At 39.8% G+C, this 25000-nt stretch overlaps 2 protein-coding genes across 2 annotated transcripts in view; both read left to right on the top strand.

Annotated features, from left to right (window-relative positions):
* Positions 1-5162: 5162 nt before the first annotated feature.
* zap70 (zeta chain of T cell receptor associated protein kinase 70) lies at positions 5163-20787 on the top strand. The gene is made up of 14 exons (XM_080032375.1): positions 5163-5289; positions 6015-6430; positions 7594-7754; positions 9292-9430; positions 9746-9827; positions 12117-12139; positions 12389-12422; positions 14320-14428; positions 14949-15044; positions 15456-15662; positions 16932-17124; positions 18769-18909; positions 19047-19159; positions 19782-20787. Exons 2-14 carry the CDS (start codon positions 6026-6028, stop codon positions 19900-19902), a joined length of 1824 nt encoding a protein of 607 aa, XP_079888501.1. The 5' UTR covers positions 5163-5289; positions 6015-6025; the 3' UTR covers positions 19903-20787.
* An 884-nt stretch (positions 20788-21671) lies between these two features.
* Positions 21672-25000, top strand: part of mob3a (MOB kinase activator 3A) — an 8973-nt gene continuing 5644 nt past the window's right edge. Inside the window, exons 1-2 of the mRNA XM_080032489.1 lie at positions 21672-21873; positions 24022-24531. Coding sequence (XP_079888615.1) covers positions 24114-24531 — 418 coding nt within the window. The 5' untranslated portion in view covers positions 21672-21873; positions 24022-24113. The remainder of the gene's footprint in view (positions 21874-24021; positions 24532-25000) is intronic.

Genomic DNA, 25000 nt, shown 5'->3' with positions numbered 1-25000 from the left:
TTTGAGGAACCTGAAACCAAACGTAAGACTAGAATATGTTTCTAAACCAAACTGTGGGCCCTGCTGCTGTAAACAATAACAGTGAAACAGTAACTTTTCAGGAAGCTTTCTAAACTTTAAACAGTGTTCCAGGGATACATTTTCCTGTGAGGAAAATTTTAATTATTCAGTTATAAGAATATACCGTAGAAAATGTACACTTCTCTAACACACCCAAAGTTACGCAGTGCACCTTTAACCTTTATTTGTGTGTGAGTGTAGATAGGAATCTCAATAGCCCAATTTTTTTGCTTTGGAAGAACACAATGTGAGTCATGACAAGGGGAACACATGCAAGTGTGCGTGTGTGTGTGTGTGCGTGTGTGTGCGTGTGTGTGTGTGTGTGTGTGTGTGTGTGTGTGTATGCGTGTGTATGCGTGTGTGTGGGGGGGGGGGGGGGGGAACACATGCAAGCTCTTTATTTGAATGTCAATTGTTTCCATTGATGCAGGAAATAATGTTTTCACTTTTGGGCGTTTTGTTTCGGCCCCTGATCTGATACGCAGATCGGCTTCTTATCCCAGTTTCGCCCTGTGGTTTTAGATGGTTTTTTTTAACCAGAATTTTCTGTTGGGAAAAATGTATGTCGGGTATCTTTTTTTTTCTTTTTTTTTTTGCATTTTCCATGCTTTATTGACAGTGAAGAGACAGAAGTGAAATGGGGCAGAGAGGGTAGTGACATGCAGAGAATGACCCGGGCGGGAATCGAACCCGAGCCCTACCTACTGAGCTAAGGGCGCCCCATGTCATGTATCTTTTTAATGTCTGTATTTAATGTAGTGTATGTTTAAGTACAAGTTTGAGGCACTTTTAATTTACCTTAATACTTTATTTTCATGCTCAAACAAACTTCTACTCCAGTACAACTCAGTGGGAAAAAATTCTACTTTTTACGCCACTACTTTTATCTGATAACTTAAATGACTATAGTTACAAAGTAAGGTTTTTGCACACAAAACATATACAGTATATGAACAGTTCATAAGATATTGTATTCTACTCAACAGTGTGTAGGCCTACAAGCACAGATGAAACACTAGTTGATAAATCGATAAGTTGATTGAGAAAATGAATTGCCAAGTGACTATTTCACCTCATAGTTATTTAATGGAAATACGCCAAAATGTCATGGTTCCAGTTTCAACATCTTTTAATTTTTTAAAATTTTTACCAAGAAAACAATCAACTTATGAATAAAAAAATTAATATATGAGTAACACTAATCTAATATAGAACACTAGAACAGTCACTTTAGCATTGAATACTTTACTGTTAATACTTTAAACTTTAAAAGGTGCAGTGTGTAATATGACATCATCAAGAAAGTTCTACAAAGTTCTAGAATGCAACGCTCCCTGGGTAACCCCAACCCTTTCGAATAATAACAGAAGCTACAGTGGCCTTCAAGGACAAGAACAATTCTACATTTTAAACAATGCACCTGATGACATTCCAACTATGACACTTTCAAGATGGCGGCACTAGGCCTTGGTCCAAAATATGCAGAAATATGGACATATATGAGACCCTTTCTAAGGAAAAGAAAAATAATCAAAACTTTTTTTTCAGCTATTATGCGCTAAATTAAATGTACTTATGGATATTATAATTACTTTCTACAAAATCTGCTAGGAAATAAAACCCAAAATTCTACACACTGCAGGTTTAAACTTTAGGGACGCATTATTATCTGTCGGCGTGCGTACGTGGTCTGATGTATGTATGGAGGAATGCTGTGACTTACATAACGCCCTCCAGTTGACTCTCTGATAACGAAACCAAAATAATCACGACCTAAAATAACTTTAAATGGCTCAATAGTTATCAGCGGAATGTTCTGGATTTAACACCTAATCTACAGAACAACACTGAACAGCTTTTATTAGAGAATTATTTTTATTAGACTTAAGCAAATTAAATCACAGACTGACTTCATGGTGGTATTTGGATGCACGATTCAGGATGTGTGTGTGTGTGTGTGTGTGTGTGTGTGTGTGTGTGTGTGTGTGTGTGTGTGTGTGTGTGTGTGTGTGTGAGTGTGTGTGTGTGTGTGTGTGTGTGTGTGTGTGTGTGTGTGTGTGTGTGTGTGTGTGTGTGTGTGTTTAATCATTCAGTACAAACATTTTCCATGTTGATTTTCACTTGCTTCATTAGGAGCAGTCACAAAGATTGCTTTATTAGTTAGAATTGATTAACGGGTGCTCCGGTGGTGTAGTGGATAGAGCGTGTACCATATTGGCTCCGGCCTTTTTTGCAGTGGTCCCGGGTTCAAATCCGACCTGCGGACCTTTGCTGCAGGTCATCCCCCCTCTCTCTCTCTGTCTCCCCATTTCAACTCTGTACTGTCTAATAAAGCTTGAAAAAAAAGCCTTTAAAAAAAGTGACCATTACAAAGATTAACAAATATTTGCTTTTTGTTATAATGAATTGAGTTTGCGCCTGTGGACCAAAATCAAGCCAGAAAACACTCTCTCACTCTCACTCTCTCTCTCTCTCTCTCTCTCTCTCTCTCTCTCTCTTGCTCTCTTGCTCTCTTGCTCTCTTGCTCTCTCTCTCTCTCTCTCTCTAAAACGCTCGGGCCTGTAGATGTAGATTCTGGTTCGGGAACTTTTCTGTTGCTGCTCCTCCGCTTGTTGCAAACAGAATGACTCATCGTAGGATTGTTTCCACTGGGTCAATAATATATCTGCTTTCTCTACAACACCTCATCTGCAAAAGTATGTTTTTTATGCACAATGAAAGATTCATAGGCAAGGCAAGGCAAGTTTATTTCTAAAGCACAATTTAGACACAAGGCCATTCAAAGTGCTTTACAGGGGGCAAGATTAAAATACATCAAGTACAGAATACACATTAGAAAAAGCGAATGAGAAATAAATTTTTTTTTAAAAAGAAATAAAAAATTTAAATAAAATAAAAATGTCAGGTCATACAATGCATTCAGCTAGTTTCTGTCTTCTACCGTATATGTTAGGATGAAAACAGTCCCATGTTTGGTATATACATTGTGTATATAAATATTTTAAAGTATGATGCAATAGTGTCGGTTCAAAGTTAAAGCTATAGTGCGTAACTTCTGTCGCCCGCATGATGAATACTGAGTGATTACAACAACACTGTCGGTGCATCTACACGAGGTAAAGCCTTCGATGATCGTGCATGGATTTTATACCTTCTGCTGTACGTCCAGGTTTTCTCCTAGCAGTAGAATCATCAACTGAAACATTCAAATAAATACTTAATTGTAGTTTTTGGACCTTTTAGTCTAATTGCTAATATGAAAAAAGCAATGTTGTGATGAAAACTATGGCATTTAAAGGAATACTTCACCTACACGGAACCAGCGTTCTATCATTATAAAATAACTATTATAATATAATGAATGAGGTTTTTCTTCCCTCAGTCTTCCCTTGGCCCAGCTGTCCTGCTAATTCTAACCCTTACTGTGATGTCACAAGAAGGAAAATGTAGGGTTAGACAGTGAGACCATAAAACACTCTTTCTGCCTTTTCTCAGGCTAAGATGATCCGATTTAAATTTTCTTTGCACATTTATACTCAATAGGATCTCCGAGTTCAATACACCTTCATATTCCAACCGGTGAAGTAGGCCTTTAAGCATGAACTTAACTTCATATATTACATTTTCAACCAAACTTTTGGCGTTTGAGTTGCAGCGTGGAATACGGAATAACAACATGTGAACTAAAACATTTTTAAAATCCTACAAAATCCGAAATGTTATGTGCTGATGCATTTTTTGTGCATATCTCAGCCTGTCTCTAGAGTCTAGTAGACGTTATCATTCTGTCCACAGTGTCTTGGTCTGCAGGTCTTTGTTGTGGTAGACAGTGGATCAGGCCACAGTCGAGTCGCACGGTTTGTGGCGTCTGTGTTTCTGCTCAGTTGTCCACTGTGGCTCTACGCAGGTATGTAGCCAGGAAGCTGAGGTTTCACACAATTCTATGATTTTACACTGAGTGTTTTGGTTATTTTGGGTCCTAGGTTAAAGTGGCTACAAGGACAATTCCTTTTTAGTTGATTGTAATGCCCCCTTTGGACAAAAGTGGTGGTGTTTTTACGTCACTAGCGCCTGCTGTCCTAAAGATCTTTGCTAGCGCGTGCCGGCGGCGTGTGCATTTGTTTAGGAAGCGAGTGAAAGAGAGACGGCAGGATGCATGGCCATGAGGTAATGTATTTCTATGTGACTATGTCAGATTAATAATGGTGATATGACCACGGTGAAGTAAAGTAACCTTGATTTAGTAGCATTCATAAACACAGCATGTTCCGGTCTGCCTGCTGTAAATCGTTTTGTCTCAATTACCGGGAAATCAGACCCAAGCAAAGGCATTAATAATAACCGATATAAAAATAGCATTAATTTCACTTTCATATTGACTGTTCCATAAACATTCAAAAGTTCCTCGTAGGAGGTTTAACTTCTCATCTTATGTAAATGTGAACCTTTCCATTCTCACTTAGACCGGAAACCAATTTTCAATTACGAACTCTCAGATTGTCTTTCCTCTCACGGTGCTGTGCTCTGACGTATTGTGATTTTTTAATGTCAACAGACTTTTTTCTATCTGCTATCTCACTGCCATTCCACAATGTAATTTGATTTGAATCTCATCATAAGGTCTTAACTAAATCCAACGCACCTATAAGAAAGCCCTTATTTCAAGATAAAACAGAAATGCAATCCTTCTGTGCATTCTTCCCGTGGTTATAACAGAAGGATTTGTTCATAGATTTTAGTTTTTTTTATAGAGATCCAAGATTTAGCCAATTCTGCATATTTATTCAAAAATTTAAAGTTAAAAATGGAATCCTATTTTTCATACAGTTAATTCTCTCCAAAAATGTTTCCCCCCTCGTAAAGGAAAACTTACAGAAAACTTGAGTTTCTGAAGCAAAGGGAATGTTCTAGAAGTGAAAAAAGCACCTGTTTGTGTGTGATAGAGAGATAGAAGCCGGGGAAAAGTTGCTGTGAGGGCGGACTGTGACTTCCTGTTGTGGCTTTTGACACCAGTTTGTTAATGTGCAACTGAACCAACCTTCATGCAGAGTGGGCTGATACAACTCATCCAGACATACTGTAGCACCTCACTCACGGCTCGTCTGTTATATACTAACTAGTCTGTTTGGTCTGAGAGGAGCTGGCAGGCCTGAAACAATAAGAAAGATTTTAAATATAAGATAAAAATATTCTGTTAAAAGTACAAAGTAACGAAGGAACGAAGAAGAGGTGAGCATGTCGGGATGATGTGTTTTTTTTCATTTTGGGAAATTGAATGTTGCAGAAGTTTTAATTCTGTAATTTGGTGGATGATAAATGAGTGTGTTGATGTAGACAGTGGAGGGGGGAGAGGGGGGGTGGGGGCTAAAAGGTCATAGGTCGCAAGAATGATGTAAAGGGATAGTTAAATATTATTATTTTTGGCTTGTTGAGTCACGCTGGGATTTATCACGATATATCGCGATATTCATCCTATTGCGATGTATTGTGATGCGTATCTTATCGATAAGTCCTTGCTTGATATTGATACACATTTGAATCTGGTGATGTTTAAATGCCTTACCTTCTTTCTGCCTAGTTCCCTTTCTAGTTCCTTTCAACCAGGACTCGGAGCTGTCGTGGAGCTCATCTCTCCCAGGTCACTTTTCAAATCAATTCAAATCAGTTTGATTTTTATAGCCCAATATCACAAATAGACATTTTGCTTCAGTGGGCTTTACATTACATACAATATGACACCCTCTGCCCTTAGACCCTTAGCTTGGCTGAGAAAAAACTCCCAGTGAAAACCCTTTATCGGGATTAAAAAAATTGAGAAATCTCAGGGAGAGTTGACAGAGTAAGGGATCCCTCTTCCTCTTTTCATATTGACTATTTCATATGTCTATGTGTTTTATTGTGCCAATGCACCATATATACATTAAATCAAACTAATTTAATTTGTTTCGATTCAGGTGTCACCACCATGTCCATTGACCCGGCGACAGAGCTGCCTTTCTTCTACGGCAGCATTAGCCGTTTGGACGCGGAGCAGCACCTGAAGCTAGCCGGCATGGACGACGGTTTGTTCCTGATGCGAAAATGTCTTCGCAGTCTGGGGGGCTACGTCCTGTCCGTGGTGTGGAACCTGGAGTTTCACCATTACCCCGTGGAGAAGCAGCTCAACGGGACGTACTGTTTGGTGGGGGGGAAGCCTCACTGCGGGCCCGCCGAGCTGTGTGAGTTCTACAGTAAAGACCCGGACGGCTTGGTGTGCATGCTGAGGAAACCCTGTCTGAGATCGCCGGACACGGAGATCCGGCCCGGAGTGTTCGACAGCCTGAGAGACAACATGCTGCGGGAGTACGTCAGGCAGACATGGAACCTCGAGGTGAGCCAGTGTGTGCCTTACAGGGTCTTAAAGCTGCAGTGTGTAGAATTGTGGGTCTTATTTCCTGGCAGATTTTGTAGAAAGTAATTATAATATCCATAAGTACATTTAATTTAGTGCATAATAGCTGAAATTTAGTTTTTGAATTATTATTTTTTCCCTTAGAAAGGGTCTCACATATGTCCATATTTCTGCATATTCTGGACCAAGGCCTAGTGCCGCCATCTTGAAAGTGTCATAGTTGGAATGTCATCAGGTGCATTGTTTAATATTTAGAATTGTTCTTGTCCTTGAAGGCCACTGTAGCTTCTGTTATTATTCGAAAGGGTTGGGGTTACCCAGGGAGTGTTGCATTCTAGAACTTTGTAGAACTTTCTTGATGATGTCATATTACACACTGCACCTTTAAAGTAAAGGAGTTCCTTCTTATCAAAAACATTTGTATTTTATTTTTTGTATCATGTTGTTATTGGGGTCAACATATGGAGACCCGTTTTAAACACAACAAAAACACACACACAAGGAACAGCAAAAAAGAGTTCAAATATGTAGAGACAGGCAGAGGAAGTTTTTCTTTTTCATCATGCACTTCAAGAATAAACGAGAAAATACAATGTTGAGAATAAAGTCATCAGTTAAAGGTGCTTTAAAGGAACTTTTAAAATATTTCTGAAACACAAAAACACTACTGCTTTTGTCAGACATGGAGCCTGGTGGCGAGGCAGTGTGTGGTTTGCGGTGTCTTAAAGTAAAGGACTTCCTAGTTTCCAAAAAAGTTTAAATAATGTACCTTTAAATGCAAGTGATGCATTCAAGTATTAAAGCGCCAGCTCCAGTGGTAGAATGTGTAACTGAGTCACTCAAGAACTGTACTGTTTTTGAGGTATTTATATTTTAAGTAATTTGAAAAATATAAACAGTAGTTGGTAGTTGGAACATGGAGGAGAGAGATAAAAAAAACGAGAGGAAGTTCATTTTTTCATCATGCACTTCAAGAATAAACGAGAAATACAAAGTCGAGTATAAACTCATCAGTTAAAGGAGCTATGAGGAACTTTTAGCTGATGGTGAGGAGATATTCACTGATTTTGAGCATTCTCCAGAACCACTGACTCCATTTTAAGGCCTACAGATTCAGATATCTCCTCCTCTGTGTGTGTCAGGGTGAAGCTATGGAGCAGGCGATCATCAGTCAGGCTCCTCAGCTGGAGAAACTAATCGCCACCACGGCTCACGAGAAGATGTCGTGGTATCACAGCAAGATCAGCAGACAGGAGGGAGAGAGAAGGCTCTACTGTGGATCGCAGCCCGACGGAAAGTTCCTGTAAGTTACTGCAACTCAGAAAATGAAATCTGAAGACTTTTATGTTTTCCCTTTCAACCTGTAAATGACTGTCAATAGGTGATGGTTATAAGCCTCCATTATTGGTATAATAGGCTCCGTTTTGGGGTTGTTCCTATTTCTGGGCCATTCACGCTTTGAAGGATTCTGTTTTGATTTAAGTTGCTTAAAGCTGCAGTGTGTAGAATTTGGGGTTTTATTTCCTAGCAGATTTTGTAGAAAGTAATTATAATATCCATGAGTACATTTAATTTAGTGCATAATAGCTGCAAAACATTTTTTGAATTATTATTTTTTCCCTTAGAAAGGGTCTCATATATGTCCATATTTCTGCATATTTTGGACCAAGGCCTAGTGCCGCCATCTTGAAAGTGTCATAGTTGGAATGTCATCAGGTGCATTGTTTAAAATTTAGAATTGTTCTTGTCCTTGAAGGCCACTGTAGCTTCTGTTATTATTCGAAAGGGTTGGGGTTACCCAGGGAGTGTTGCATTCTAGAACTTTGTAGAACTTTCTTGATGATGTCATATTACACACTGCACCTTTAAGATTTTCTTCAAACTTTACACAAATATCGTCTATAATTCAAGGAAGAACTAAATAGAGAGAGAGGCGGCTTTACTGTGGCGCGCAGCCCGACGTAAAGTTCCTGTAAGTTACTGTTTATACTAGGTGATGGTTATACGCCTCCATTCTTGTGGTCGCAATATCTCATGAACACTTTGAGGAATTGTTTTCAAACTATAATTCAAACTGTGGAGCCCAGCCCAACGAGAAGTTCCTGTAAGTTACTTTAGTTGACTCTACTTAACTTAAATATGATGGTTTTAAGGCTCCGTTTTGGGGTTGTCCTTACTGTTTGTCCGGGCCATTCTTGTGAACGCTTTGAGGGATTTTGTTTTGATTTAAGTTGCTTAAGGTGATGGTCTTAAGGTGATGGTTTTAAGGTGATGGTCTTAAGGTGATGGTTTTAAGTGTCCGTTTTGGGTTGACTGTTTTTGGGCCATTCTTGTGGCCGCTATATCTCCTGAACACTTTGAGGGATTGTCTTCAAACTTTGCACAAATGTCAACTATAATTCAAGGATGAACTAAAGAGACAGTAGGCCCTACTGTGGAACGCAGGCCAGACCGGAAGTTCCTGTAAGTTACTAAAGGTGATGGTTATACGCCTCCATTCTTGGTTCTAAGGCTCCGTTTTGGGGTTGTCCTTACTGTATATCCGGGCCATTCTTGTGAACGCTTTGAGGGACTTTGTTTTGATTGAAGTTGCTTAAGATTTTGTCGACTATAACTAAGAGAGTCGGCCCTACTGTGGAGCGCAGCCCGATGGTAAATACCTGTAAGTTACTGTCTGTAGGTGAGGGTTTTGCACCTCCATTCTTGTGGTCGCGATATCTCTGAGGGATTTTCTTCAAACTTTGCACAAATGTCAACTATAATTCAAGGATGAAGGGTTTATGAAAAAGGTTTACATATTATTCTGATATATTTTTTTTTTTGTGGTGTATGTTTTTCAGAGTGAGAGACAGAGATGAGTCCGGGACCTTTGCTCTCTCCATGCTTTACGGGAAAACAGTTTATCACTATCAGATCCTCCAGGACAAATCAGGGAAATACTCCATGCCCGAGGGAACCAAGTTTGACACAGTCTGGCAGGTCAGCCCTTTATCATACTTTGATATTCGTTCACTCAGTCACTCAGTCACTCAGTCACTCACTCACACACACACACACACACACACACACACACACACACACACACACACACACACACACACACACACACACACACACACACACACACACACACACACACACACACACACACACACACACACACACACACACACACACACACACACACACACACACACACACACACACACACACACACACACACACACTTTTCACTCACACACTATTTGAAAGCTGATTTTTCTGACTGTGTATAATCTCAATCTTAACTTCTAGCTGGTGGAATACTTGAAGATGAAATGCGACGGTTTGGTGACTGTCCTCGGGGAATCCTGCACGAACGGCAAAGCTGCTGAAAGTATTAAAAACCTTATTTTGTTTTCTCAGTACCATCAGTCAATGTTAGTGACGTGACTTTGAAAATCTCGCTTTGCAAACTACCAATGACTTCCCTCTGGAAAAAGCTAAAGAAGACAGCTCTAGTTTGGTTACAGGTGCTACGAGGAACTTTTAAATATTTCTGAAAAAGTCTAAGTTTTCCTCTGATGATCATAAATGACATGTAACGGCAAACGAAACCATCAGTGCGAATAATTCTATTTTTTATATAGTTTTTCTTAATGCCTTTGTCATGGGTATACGCTCACCCTGGAACTATAGCTTCTTGCATAGTAAAAACACTACCGCTTTTGTCCAAAGGGGGTGCAAGACTTAACAAAACCTTAAAGTTCCTCGGAGCAGCTTTAACTAAAGCTACTTAGAAAAAGTAGTTCAAACTACTTTGTAAAAAAATGTATCAAATGGACAAAGTACATGTGATACAAAACAGTTCAAATGCAACAAAAAATACGTACTGCTGCACTTGTGAGGACATTCATTGACATAATGCATTCCCTAGCCCCATACCCTAACCCTAACCATCTAAACTAAATGCCTAACCCCAACCCTTACACTAACCCTAACATAAACCTAATTCATACCTGAACCTTAAAACTTAGTGTTAACCCTCAAACAGCCCTTTAAAGGCCTGTCCTTAAAACCTAGTGTTAACCCTCAAACAGCCCTTTAAAGGCCTGTCCTTAAAACCTAGTGTTAACCCTCAAACAGCCCTTTAAAGGCCTGTCCTTAAAACCTAGTGTTAACCCTCAAACAGCCCTTTAAAGGCCTGTCCTTAAAACCTAGTGTTAACCCTCAAACAGCCCTTTAAAAGCCTGTCACAAAGTGAGAACTTGCCACAATGTCTTCACTCCTAAGGTCTAAAACTCAAATTAGTTCTCACAAAGTAGTTGTAGTTGTACACACACACACACACACACACACACACACACACACACACGCACATGCACACACACCCTTCTACACACACACACACACACAAACACACACACACACACACACACACACACACACACACACACACACACACACATCAGGATATTGTTGCAATGCAAGACAAAGTTGCACATATGTCGAAGCACTAAAGTATGGAGATAGATAGAGGGCTTGTTATCAGTACTGTGGCTAACACAGATAAAGAACACATTGATTCCTCTTCTGGGTATTTCCACATCCCCCCTACTACGCAAATACTAAACCAAAAGTCTCACCTGCTAAAGTAAACAATTGATTTCCTTATTGGTTTACTGACCTGAAATTATAACAAAATATTATACAAAACAGTTAAAATGCAACAAAAAATGTCATTTAGATTATTGCTGAAACTAAAACGTGCCGATAACAATGTTGTATACTTTCTACTATATAGTATGTAGAAAAAAGATTTAGGATGTCCCGATTCTTGTGGCCAGATTTAGGATGGTTAGAAGTACCCGGATGTCCTACTTCATGCGGCCAAGATTGTTAGTGTTGAAAAGTGCATCCTATTTGGGCGATTCTGACCCACAATCCAGTGCGCACGTGAAGTGACGTCACATCGACGAAGCCTCCATATGAAAACAAACGGGGATGCGACGGATATAAAAGCAAGAGGCAAGATCAAGGCGCAATGTTATGATGAAATAAGAGAGTAAAGTATGTCCCAATAGTATGCCTACTGCATCCTAACTAGATTCTTTTTATCGTCGGATGTAGTATGTAGAATAGAAAAAAGAAAGAGTATGAGATTCGGAACGCAACCTTAGTTTCCAGTTACTTTTTCTTATTGGGTTGATTGAGAGAAGAACGACTTACATTAAATATCACTCAATCTGATTGTAGCAGTAGACATAACATAACATAACATAACATAACATAACATAACATAACATAACATTGCAATACATTACATTTGGGCGACTGTGGCTCAGGTGGTAGAGCGGGTCGGCCGATGATCAAAGGGTTGGAGGTTCGATCCCCGCCCTGCCCTGTGTCATAGTTGATGTGTCCTTGGGCAAGACACTTCACCCACCTTGCCTTGTGTGAATGTCGATAGTTAGCCTGCTATCGGTGTATGAATGTGTGTGTGAATGGTAACGTGTAAATGGGAACAGGTCTCCCTTGCAAAAGAGTCTTCGGACTCAATGGGATATACCTGTATAAATAAAGGTTAAAATTACATAAGACAAGACAACCATGTTCAACCTTGTTCATCTTTACACATATTACTCAGCCTGTTGATGTAACTCTAATCTGTTTTATAATCTTTTAGAGGCACCCAGTCTTCCTTCAAATGTGAGTGACAAAACCTATTTTTATTACCACTGTTTTTTTATTTTATAAAATGCTTTGTTTTGCTTATTTTCCTGTATGTGATCACATTGTTTTATTTTAAAATTTTCGCTTTAATCTTATTTCAACCCTGGTTTTAAAAAGGTGCTGTATGAATGTGACTTTCCTTACATTGCTTTCTCTGTTTAAAACTTTAAGTCAATGTCTTTTCATGTCGTGTCTGAGATTAATTTTTCGCTGTAACTTTTTCAGAGGAAGATAAATGGATACACACCGCCACCTCGAGGTAAGTCACCTGCATTACAACCACCATTTACAAAACAAATACAATTAGCTGCTCTGTTATACAGCTCAGGGGCCTGTTTCAGGTAGCTGGTTTTACATACTCTGGGTTTAACCCTGCGCTCTGAGTTGGTAAACTCAGAGCGCAGGGTTGATAAGCAACTCTGGGTTTTCGGTTTCAGAACAGTGGATCAGCGTTGGGTTTATCAACTCTGAGCGTGTTCACTCTGGGTGGAGCGTGTGCATAAAAGCCATCGTCAATGGATCGCTGATAACATGATTCACCATGGAAACAGAAGAAACAAATGATTGATCCTCCCACTTCTCCACTTCTCAAAAAAGAAAAAAAGAAATCTCCGCTCCTCCCACTAGAGTTAGAAATATTAACGAATGAGTTTATGGTAGCCTATGGAGAAGAATTAACGGGATATTGTCTCATAATTCTGATCTAATCTCCTTGGCAATTCAGAAAAAAAAACAGAGCAAACATTTTTTGTCAAGAGAATAATTTCGCTTCCGTATGAGAAGCCATAGTCTATTTTAAAAAGTTACGCATATCAGCTGTAAAGTAATAAAGCTGGCGCGGCACAGCATTGCTGCTGACAGTGTTTTTTATTTGCTGTATAATATGTTGGCAAGGTATAGTCTAATAGCCTACTGTGCAGCAAACAGAACAGACTGTCGCTTCTTTTAAATGGGGAGTGAAAGACATTAACGTCAAGACACATTAGGTGACAGTTTCCATTGAAGAGCCTGATTGATTTATTACCAGATCCATTTTCCTCAAGTGATCACAGTTTAAATTATTATATCATATTATTATATTATTTATATTCATATTAGGCTATTTAACGAGGCTCGTCTGTGACTTTAGGATCGCAGAAGTGAACTGTAACGATCGCGTGCAGCCGCAGCGTTACATGAATCCACCTGACATAAATCTGTTCAGTGGCACAGATGTTAAAAAGCATACAATACAAATAGGTTTATTAATCTGAATGTAGAGCATGTCACGATGTGTAAGGTGGCCGCCTATATGAACGGACCGAGGGCTGAGAACAAGGCTACTGATCAGATAAATGATTGGTCAAACGTAAAATCATCAGGAAATGATAAAAACATCCCGATGGAGATTTCTATAGAGTGATTTTGCTTCAAACTGTACAGGGACGCGTGTGACAGTGACACTCTTTCTTCAGTCGGAGCTGCAGCGTAAAGTGAAAACAAACTCGGGTAGGTCTAACCACCTACCGAGCAGGTTAGACCCACGGCGTATGTTGCCGCAGTAACTGACTCTCGGTTGCACTGAACCTGCTACCTGAAACTGAAAACCCAGAGTTTCCACAAACTCAGAGCGAACAAACTCTGGGTTGCCTCAAAACCAGCTACCTGAAACAGGCCCCTGGAAAAAATTAAGAGACCACTCCAAATGTTCAGTGTCTCTCGTTTTACTATCTATAGGCATATGTTTGAGTAAAATAAACATTTTGATTTTGTTATATAAACTACTGACAACATTTCTACCAAATTTCAATAATTTCTTTTGTCATTAAGAGCATTCTAATATAAATGTAAGCAGAATTGCAATGTTAACCCGTGTTTTTTTGTTTTGTTTTATTTTGATATGTGTGAAATATTATGTTAACTTTGCATTTATGTTTAAATTGATTTTGCTTTTGAGGTCAGATAAGCCAAAGTTATTGGTAGCTTTCTGGAAAATGTCCTACCATTGTTTTAAGTAGCGTTTTTGTTTTGTCCATGCAGAACAGTACACCATTGTTTTGTTCTGTTATTATTTGAATGTTTTGTGCTCCATATCATGATACTATGGTCAAGAGCCATAAATAAATTAAATTAAAAAAATTTAATTAAATCAAATTTTATCCTTCATTCATCGTCAGCTATAGGAGCGTCGTCTCACCCGGCCGCCAGCCTTCCCGCGGGCCGCGCTCTGCTGCCGATGGACTTCGACACTTTCAACCCGTACCACAACCCCAACGACGTCAAGAGGTATGTAAGGAGAAACATGAGATCTTAAGGCTGTATTAAACAAAGCAGAGGATTTAATCAAAGAAATAGAGGCTTCATGATCCTGGGTCCCTTAGAAATGAAGGTCCATCCCTGACCCCAGCAGCATGTATGCTTCCAGGTCAAGAATGGCAAAGATCAGAAAGCAACCCTGCATTCCAAATCACATACTCTTTCTTTTTACTACACTACATACTAAAGTAGAGAAGAGTTTTAGTCTTTTTACTACACTACATACTAAAGTAGAGAAGAGTTTTAGGGCCAGAGGAGAGAGGAAAAATCAGAATCGCTCTGAGACAGTCTGAAAACACTATAGGCTTTAATATTCACTCAAACAAAGACACACACACACACACACACACACACACACACACACACACACACACACACACACACACACACACACACACACACACAGGCTGGGTCTCAGAGGTGTGGAAGAATACGCATTCATTATAGTATTATGCAAGAGCCACACAATAAGCAATAATTCTCCTCACAGGTTCAACATCAAGAGGAACCAGCTGCTCATAGACGAGGTGGAGCTCGGCTCGGGGAACTTTGGATGTGTCAAGAAAGGAGTTCTGAAGGCCGAGTCGTAAGGATGGAAATATTTATTTAAAAAAAAAAAACGTGTTAAAGATATAGTGCGTAACTTTTTCCAAATGTATGAATGTCCGTTACATTCAAAGCCATCGCCCCAAATGAGTTGACACAAAGTTGAGTAAGCCTATATTAGCTTCACAAAAAAGGGGGGTGGGGGGGGAGGGGGGGCAGAAGTTACGCACTTAAGCTTTAAAGCTGCATATTTATTTTGTATTATTGAGCATTGACTGACCCCTTCCAGGTGGCTCAATTCTAATGCCAAAATGTTTGGTCTCCAGAATCGCTGACTCCACCTTTAAGTGCCAGGAGCTAATACATTATAAGGAAATGAGTTCATTATCAGGTGCTACACACACTTCTAAGGCCAGATGCTCTTACAAAATGTTGTGTGTGTTTCTCTCAGGGGCCATGTTGACGTGGCGATCAAAGTGCTGAAGAGCGACAATGAGAAGTTGGTGAAGGAGGAGATGATGCGAGAGGCAGAGATCATGCACCAGCTGGACAACCCGTTTATAGTGAGGATGCTGGGGCTCTGTAACGCTGAAAGCCTCATGCTGGTGATGGAGATCGCCTCACACGGACCGCTGAACAAGTTCCTCCTAGGCAAGAGGTGAGTCCAGCTCATAGTCAATCAGGAAAAAGGTGAAGTTTTTTTGATATTTATTTTTTAAAATACCTTTTTTTTTTTTTACAAAGAACACACACACAACTGAAAAGGTGAACACAAAAACTAAATACGAAATAAAATAAACTAACATACAATACAATTATAATGCAAAAAAAAAATTCCAACAATGGTCAAATAAAATAAAAATTAACACCTTTCTTTTTATGACCAAACATGCATTCTAGTTTGTAGTTTCAGTAGTTAACTACACCAAAAAAAAAATTTACAAAAAATTATTGAACTACTTGTATCACTATGAAAATATGAATCTGGTTAACTACTTGTTTCATGACATGGAGTCCACTTCTTCCCAACAACACTGGAGCTGCAAGTTACAAATCGCAGGAAGGTGGTATGTGTGTTTTGGCGTCATCTAGTGGCGAAAATCTAGATTGCAATTCTCTGTGTTCCTGTTTTTCTTTTTCAAATTCTAAACCTTGAATCCAGTTTCCGTCTGACTTCAGACCCTTTTGATTGATTTTTAATATAGGCCTAAACTACATTTCTAAAAGTAAAAAAACACATACAAAAACTGCACAAATTCTCACTAGCTACCCTGGCCCCTGACTAATCGCCACCCCCCCAACCCCACCCTGTTATTGTTATTATTCCCCCATGCGTTAAGGTCTCAGGACATGGTGCTCATGACTGTTCCTCAAGCACGTACAGAGCTGGGTAAAACAGCTTTTAAGTTTTTTGCGCCGTTGTCATGGAATAACCTGCAAAAGCAGCTTAAGCTTCAGGACCTAGTAACTCTGAACGAATTTAAGGCTGTTGTTAAGAGTTTGAAGTTGGACTCCATCGGAAATTGTGAATGTTTTTAGTTAAGAATCTTATTTTTATGTTTTACAACTGCTCTTAATATCGAACTTGTATTTTGTATTGTGTTTTATGTGTAACTGTGTTCTGCTGTCCATCTTGGCCAGGTCTCTCTTGTAAAAGAGATTTTAATCTCAATGAGACTAACCTGGTTAAATAAAGGATAAATAAATTTTAAAAAAAATAATTATTTTTTAATATAATATTTTTTTCATATATTTTTTTTTTGCTTTTTGTTTTGTGTCAGTATTGTTTGTATATTTGTATTGTTTTGTGTTGTTTCTGTTTTGTTCTTGCAAAAAAAAAAGGAAAAACCAATAAATATATTGATAAAAAAAAACTACACACATTTTTTTTTCTCACATTACTTTTCTCACATGTTTGTCCCTCCAGGGATACCGTATCCGTAGAGATCATAGTGAATCTGATGCACCAGGTGTCGATGGGGATGAAGTATCTGGAGGAGAAGAACTTTGTGCACAGAGACTTAGCGGCTCGGAACGTTCTGCTGGTCAACCAACAATTCGCCAAGATCAGCGACTTTGGGCTTTCCAAGGCCCTGGGAGCCGACGACAGCTACTACAAGGTACACAGCACTGCTGTACTTGTGAGGACGTTCATTGACGTAATTTATTCCCTTGCCCTTTACCCTAACCCTTAACATCTAAACTAAATGCTTAACAACAACCCTTACACTAACCCTAACATAAACCTAATTCATACCTGAACCTTAAAACCTACTGTTAACCCTCAAACAGCCCTTTAAAGGCCTGTCCTTAAAACCTAGTGTTAACCCTCAAACAGCCCTTTAAAGGCCTGTCCTTAAAACCTAGTGTTAACCCTCAAACAGCCCTTTAAAAGCCTGTCACAAAGTGAGAACTTGCCACAATGTCTTCACTCCTAAGGTCTAAAACTCAAATTGGTTCTCACAAAAGTAGTTGTAGTTGCACACACACACACACACACACACGCACACACACCCTCCTACACACACACACACACACACACACACACACACACACACACAAATGAGCAGAGATTCCTAAAGGTATTGTTGCAATGCAAGACAAAGTTGCACATATGTCGAAGCACTAAAGTATGGAGATAGATAGAGGGCTTGTTATCAGTACTGTGGCTAACACAGATAAAGAACACATTGATTCCTCTTCTGGGTATTTCCACTCCCCCCTACTACGCAAATACTAAACCAAAAGTCTCACCTGCTAAAGTAAACAATTGATTTCCTTATTGGTTTACTGACCTAGATCTGGCCGTTTGAGAAAGTCCCAAGAATCCCTGACTATAGAATATATAGCTAATGGACACTGAGAATATAATTTATTCAACAAGACCTTTATTGTTTCAGAAATATATTTGATCTACAGGGCAGCCTATAAACTTAGTGGTTGCCAAACATTTTCAAGCCCTTCAAAGTCATCTTGTTTTTGAAGGCCACCTTATATCCATTCCCTATCCATCAATCATATACGGTCATAACAAAAACAAACACGAAACAAAGTAAAGGTCACCAAGTTTATTGACATGAGATGATCTTGGCCCATCCTTGAAGCGCCCCAGGGCAAAAAACACTTCACAATCACTCCTTTCTTCTAAAGTTTAAATAGAGCGTGTTGAATCAGGAATATACCAAAAGACCTTAAGCTCTACTAACGTCCTACCCATACTAAAAGCCCTACTAACGTCCTACTCATACTAAAAGCCCTACTAACGTCCTACTCATACTAAAAGCCCTACTAACGTCCTACCCATACTAAAAGCCCTACTAACATCCTACTCATACTAAAAGCCCTACTAACGTCCTACTCATACTAACGTCCTACTCATACTAACGTCCTACTCATACTAATTTTGACATCAATTTGAGGATGTTGTGGTTGTGTGTGCGAGTTTGTGTGGGCGAGAAATGCCAGAGGGAGAATTTACTTCAGTGAAGATTTTGTGTCCGACGAAACCTTGCATACACAATCGATCGTTAAGTACACAGTATGTAGTACAGTATATACTGTACATGTTGAGTATGTAGGAGGGAGGACGTTAGTAGGGCTTTTAGAACACAGCCTGATAGGCAAGGCAAGGCAAGGCAAGTTTATTTATATAGCACATTTCAGACACAGGGCCATTGAATGTACTTTACAGGGGCAAGATTAAAATACACTGATAGACTAATAAACTAGATACACTGCTTTGTCTCCCATTTTGTGTTGCACAGTCCCGTACTTTAGGTAAATGGCCGCTGAAGTGGTACGCTCCGGAATCAGTCAACTTCCACAAATTCTCCAGTAAGAGTGACGTGTGGAGCTTCGGCGTGACCATGTGGGAGGCCTTTTCCTACGGAGGCAAACCCTACAAGGTACAAAAGGCTTTTCCAGTGCACATATTAGTGCATTTGTGCTTTCTGTTTTCTTTCTATTAGTATTAACTTGAGGATTGACCCTTAATATGAAAAATTAATTTCTGCTACTTTTTTTTGTCTCAAATTTTGTCCAGAAAATGAAGGGCACGGAAGTGATGCACTACGTTGAAACTGGGAACCGTCTGGAGTGTCCGAGCGCATGTCCGGAGCGAATGTATGCTGTGATGAACGAATGCTGGATACTTGAGTAAGAAACCTACCCTGCGTTCCAAATCACATACTTTTTTTTTTTACTGCACTACAACCTAAAGTAGAGAAGAGTGTTAGGGCTTGGGGCGCCCTTAGCTCAGTAGGTAGGGCATCCCCCCCCAGCAGCAGACCCGCCCGCGGTCAATCTCTGCATGTCACTCCCCTCTCTGCCCCATTTCACCTCTGTCTCTTCACACTGTCAAATAAAGCATGAAAAATGCCAAAAAATATATTTAAAAAAAAAAGAAAAGTGTTAGGGCCACAGGAGAGAAAAATCAGATAAGGAAGATTTTGAAGATTATGTCGAGAAAGGTCAAGAATAAAGACGAATACTACAAAATGCTATTGGAGTTAGTGGGGCATTTATTTATTTTCAGCATACTAGAATTGAAGTTGTTTTGCCCTATTCAAGTTTTACTGGATAGTACAGAGTTGAGGTGGGGTGACAGAGAGAGAGAGAGAGAGGGGGGGGGGGGGGTGACCTGCAGTAAAGGTCCACGGGTCGGATTTGAACCAGCGAAGGCCGGAGCCAATATGGTACGCGCTCTATCCACTATGCCACCGGAGCACCACATTATCACACATGTATTTTGAGCCTTTTCTCTTCCCTTTCTCTCCAGCCAAGTGGACCGTCCCGACTTCAAGAAGGTTGAGGAGTCCATGCGATCGTACCATTACTCCATATCCACCAAAGCCAAGCTGGATGGAGCTGCAACCGTCGCCGCTGAGTTTGTCAAGTAGACTCTCCCTGCGTTCCAATTCCCATACTATCTACTATTTAGTACGGTAGAAAAAAAAAGATTTAAGATGTCCCGATTCTTGTGGCCAGATTTAGTATGGTTAGAAATACCCGGATGTCTACTACACCCGGCCGAGATTTTTTGTGTTGAAATTGAAAACTGCATCCTATTTGGGGTGATTCTGACCCGCAATCCAGTGCGCACCCCGGAAGTGACGTCACATCGACGGAGCCTCCATATGAAAACAAACGGGGATGTGGCGGATATAAAAGCAAGAGGCAAGATCAAGGCGCAATGTTATGATGAAATAAATAAGTAAAAGTACGTCCCAATTGTATGCCTACTGCATCCTTACATTCTTTTTATGGTCAGATGTAGTATGTAGCATAGAAAAAAGAAAGAGTATGCGATTCGGAACGCAGGGTAAAAAAAAACACAAGGCCCATTTTGTCCACCACAGCTAAACAAAGCTTCCTTTCAACTGGCCATTAGACAAGCGGAAACAAAGGGCTTTTTATCAACTGGGCGCACTGACCGGCTTCGGATACAGTATAGCAATACAGCTAAGCAGGGCCTCGGCTGATAATAAATGTGCATTCGTAAATTGAACTTCCACTGTTCCAGCCATCTAAGGAAGGGTCTGTCTGTTGTCGTTTGAATGTTATGTGTTGGCGTATATAGTAGTCGCCTATATGGTATATGTAGGCTACATTGTATCTGCTGTCACCAAAGTGTAGTTGATTTTTTATACATGTTTTAAACCAAGTAAGATTGTGATAAAACTGTACACTGTAATTTTATTATTTTGTTATTTTTGTAAAGACTAAAGGTAAGTTTACTTCCATACTTGCCAATCGAAACTTATCACACATTTGATATTATGAGCTGTGTAAATGACCACTTGTTTTGTTATTTTGAAAGAATAAAAAGTTATAAACTGTGTACAATCATTTATGAGACATATTGCTGACTTTCAGAGGGATGATAAACATGTTTCAAAGTGCCATAAAGGCCAATAGATAAGACAAGATCAAAATAAATCTAAAAATACTATATGAACAGTTCTTGAAAATGCATTTTTGTTGTGTTTTTAACAACATATGAACAAATCCTTCTGTAATAACCTTCAGAGTGTAGTTTTAAGAATGTTTATGGAAAGTTAAAGGCATACTAGGTAATTCTGAATTTTATTGTGAAATGATGATCACTTGATACATAAATTATTAAAAAACAACAGTAGTTTAAAGGGACGTTATGTGTTGAAATATATATCATGTGAAAGGGCTTTAAATAGATTTAAAGTCTAAACTCTTGAATAATTTAGATGTTTTATGTGGGTATTGCCTTTGGTTTTAGCGTCAGGAATTCATAAAATAAAGATGTATTGTGGTTTTTTTTTGTTATGGCTGTGTTATAAAATAGTAAAAGGCCAGCCAGGCTTTCCCCAGGCATTCAGTGACAGACTGCAACAAAGTATTTTCTGAGCTGCCAAGCAACAGTGAAGGACACGGGACCGCAAGCTGCTGAACTAGACTTCAAAATAATGGCATAGCGTTTTCCCAGAACGCCTAAAAAAGACATCTTGCAGTGATTGAATAACCTAATGATTTAAATAGTGAAATAATAGAACCCCCAATTGAATTATGAAACTGTATCAGGTATTTTTTTTAGTTTTCGGACATTACATTGTTGAAAGCGGTACTTTATTTTGAAGTGTGTCTACGGAATACGCTGTCGACATCTCTAGCCTGACCGCTGGTGTACTTTTCGTTTAGCAGGGAGGAGTCTGGCGTTAGTTAGTGTATTAAAGTGACTATTGAAATAACAGTAATAATTATTCAACATGTATCGCACTGTAGATCCATAATGTAGCGGGTGCGTGCTGATGACGTAAAGCTATTGATTAAGGAAAAACGGATAATTATCGATAGAAAAGGCCAAAGGAAACTGACGGAACAGGAAGGCGGAACAAGTAAGTTCGTGAAAGTGGCTTTCGACTGCGCGATTTCGTCACCATTGATGATCCCGTTAGAGTACAATTATCCTTTAGAGACGGTTTTCTTCAAGTTGAAATGTTAATAAAGGGTGTATTACACGTTTATTGTGTTGTGTACGGGCTGTTGTCACTAAGCAACAAGTCCCAATCGAGTTACAATGTAGCCCAACCATCACGAATAAACTTCGGATGTACAGTCGTCATGTGGCTGGCTGGCGCTGTTTTAATCTCCGGGCTCTCATCTTGGAAATGCGCTTAAAAACGAAACAAAGTCTTTATTGTAAAGAACGAGAGGTTGCTGCCCAAAATGGAGCCGTGAACTAGCCTCAGTAGTGCCGTGTTTACTACGTTGTGTATCGTCTTTTCAAGGCGGAATTTAGTGAAATAGGAAATTGAGTAATGTTGACTTTGAGGCGATGTTTCATCTTTAATCCCTGTGTGGCGTGACGTCACTCTTGAGACTTTTCGTTTTACCTGGGTGAGATGGTGTGTGTGTGTGTGTGTGTGTGTGTGGTAAATTAGGGGAATTCAGGCCTGTAACTGTAACCAATGTAATCATTTTTGGGGAAATTTTTTTATACGGAACATTCACCTTTTAAAGTGTGTGTGTGTGTGTGTGTGTGTGTGTGTGTGTGTGTGTGTGTGTGTGTGTGTGTGTGTGTGTGTGTGTGTGTGTGTGTGTGTGTGTGTGTGATAATGTAGGCCTAATAACAGATTTTTGATGCAGCCTTTTTTCATTATAGGATATATGTATTAAGATATATCAGACCATTGACAACATATGAACAAGTCCTTCTGTTATTATAACCTTCTGGATAGTGCTAAGAATGATTATGTGAAAGTTTAGTTAATAACTTCTGCTTGCCCATAATGTAACAACGACCTGGGTAAGGTCCGTGATGTTTAGAAGTATGACATCTGTTGTTAACATTGCCACTGCACACACACACACACACACACACACACACACACACACACACACACACACACACACACACACACACACACACACACACACACACACACACACACACACACACACACACACACACATTTTACACCTCCTTGATTCAAAAAGTTCTTGTAAGATTAAGATACTACATAGATTGGTCTTGACTTGCCATCTATCTTTTATGCCTTTTAGAGTAACTTTTAAGATTTATAAATTGCTACTTTACCCCAGCTCTCTCTCTGCATGCAACTTTAGGCCCAAGACAATGCAAAAAAAAACTGGGGCACAGTCTCACACACACACACACACACACACACACACACACACACACACACACACACACACACACACACACACACACAGATGCTATTGTTGTGTAATAACCCACTCAGCCCTCGTTCAGTGCATGTTTGAGGGAGTGTAACAGAGCTGAAACTTGGATTACTTGGTTCATTATTTAGTGGATCAATAGAATTATTGTGATTGATTACACATTTAGATTAGTTTTTTAAAAGCGTAAAATGCCGAACATTACCTAGTGAGGGCTTCTTAATCGTGAGGATTTTCTGCTTTTGTGATGGCAAACTAAATCTAACTAGGCACCTGCTTAATTTTTTATGAAAAACATTATTCAATAATTCATTTTGGCTGATAGTAAAAGTCTGTAATCACGCGAAAAATGCCAAATGTTTGATTTCTTGGACAGTTTCTTTTGCTCTATGCTTTTATATTGTTTCGTAAATCTCCCCACGGACATTGGAGAAAGTCCAGACAGATCTGCGGCACTTTCCTAAATAGTTGTTGGTTGCAGCCAAAGAGTGCAATACTATGTGAAATATAAGGAATAAGAGGTAGCCAAAAGTCAGCCTATAAATGATTTGGAAGTCAAATAAATCATTTTATTTCAGTAAAAATGTTAATTCATTAATCAAACTCTCTTTTTTTTTTCTCTTCTTTTATTTTAAACGGAGGATCATACGGTCAAAATAAAAAGCTACCGACGATCCACAACTTACTGCATCAGAATAAAAACCTTTGCAACTCCAAAAAAGATTGCAACATTCTGAAACACAAGGAATAAGTAGTAGCCAGACGTCAGGCTAATTAGGAATGACATATACATCTAATAATCAAACTGTCCCTTTCTTTCCTTCTCCTTTTATCATTCCTAGGATCTCACATTCGGACGGTCCATACCCAACTCCCTGCCTCCATTTCAACCGTAAAAAAACAATTCCCCATATACACATCCAAACAACCCGGCATGTCCATGGCTCTGAAACAGGTCTTCAACAAAGACAGGACATTCCGGCCCAAGCGTAAGTTTGAGCCGGGCACGCAGCGCTTCGACCTGCACAAGAAAGCCCAGGCCTCTCTGAACGCCGGGCTGGACCTCAAACAGGCCGTCGCGCTCCCCCACGGAGAGGACCTCAACGACTGGGTGGCGGTGCACGTGGTGGACTTCTTCAACCGGATAAACCTCATCTACGGGACCATCAGCGACTCGTGCACCGTAGAGAGCTGCCCCGTCATGTCCGGGGGGCCCAAGTACGAGTACCGCTGGCAGGACGAACACAAGTACAAGAGGCCCACGGCTCTACCGGCGCCCAAATACATGAGTCTGCTCATGGACTGGATAGAGGTGCAGATCAACAACGAGAACATCTTCCCCACTAATGTTGGTGAGTAGGGGATAGGGATGAGATGGGTTGTGTTTAAAGGTGCAGTATGGGAGAGGGCGTTAAGGTGGTGTGTAGTGGATAGAGCGTGTATCATATCGGCTCTGGCCTGTGTTGCAGTGGTCGCAGGTTCAAATCCGACCCGTGGACCTTTACTGCAGGTCATCCCCCCTCCCCCTCCCCCTCCCCCTCTCTCCCGTCTCCCCACCCCAATCCTGCATCAACCAACAAAGCTTGAAAATGCCAAAAAAAATATTGATTTTTTCTTTTTTTTAAAGGTGCACTATGTAACCTTGGGTGTGTTCAGAGAAGTGAAACATTTTCTAAGGTATATCCTCATAACTGAATAAACTAAAGTGACTGTTTCACTGTAGTTGTTGCTGTTGTTTACAGCAGCAGGGCCCACAGTTGGGTTTAAAAATATATTCATATGTACAAAGTGTGAGGGATGGTTTTGTTATAGGAATAGTTC

Source organism: Ammodytes marinus (genome assembly GCF_949987685.1).
Source record: "Ammodytes marinus genome assembly, chromosome: 8".
Lineage (NCBI taxonomy): Eukaryota > Metazoa > Chordata > Actinopteri > Uranoscopiformes > Ammodytidae > Ammodytes > Ammodytes marinus.
Note: the sequence above shows the minus strand (reverse complement) of the source record. Positions and strands in the feature narration are given on the sequence as shown.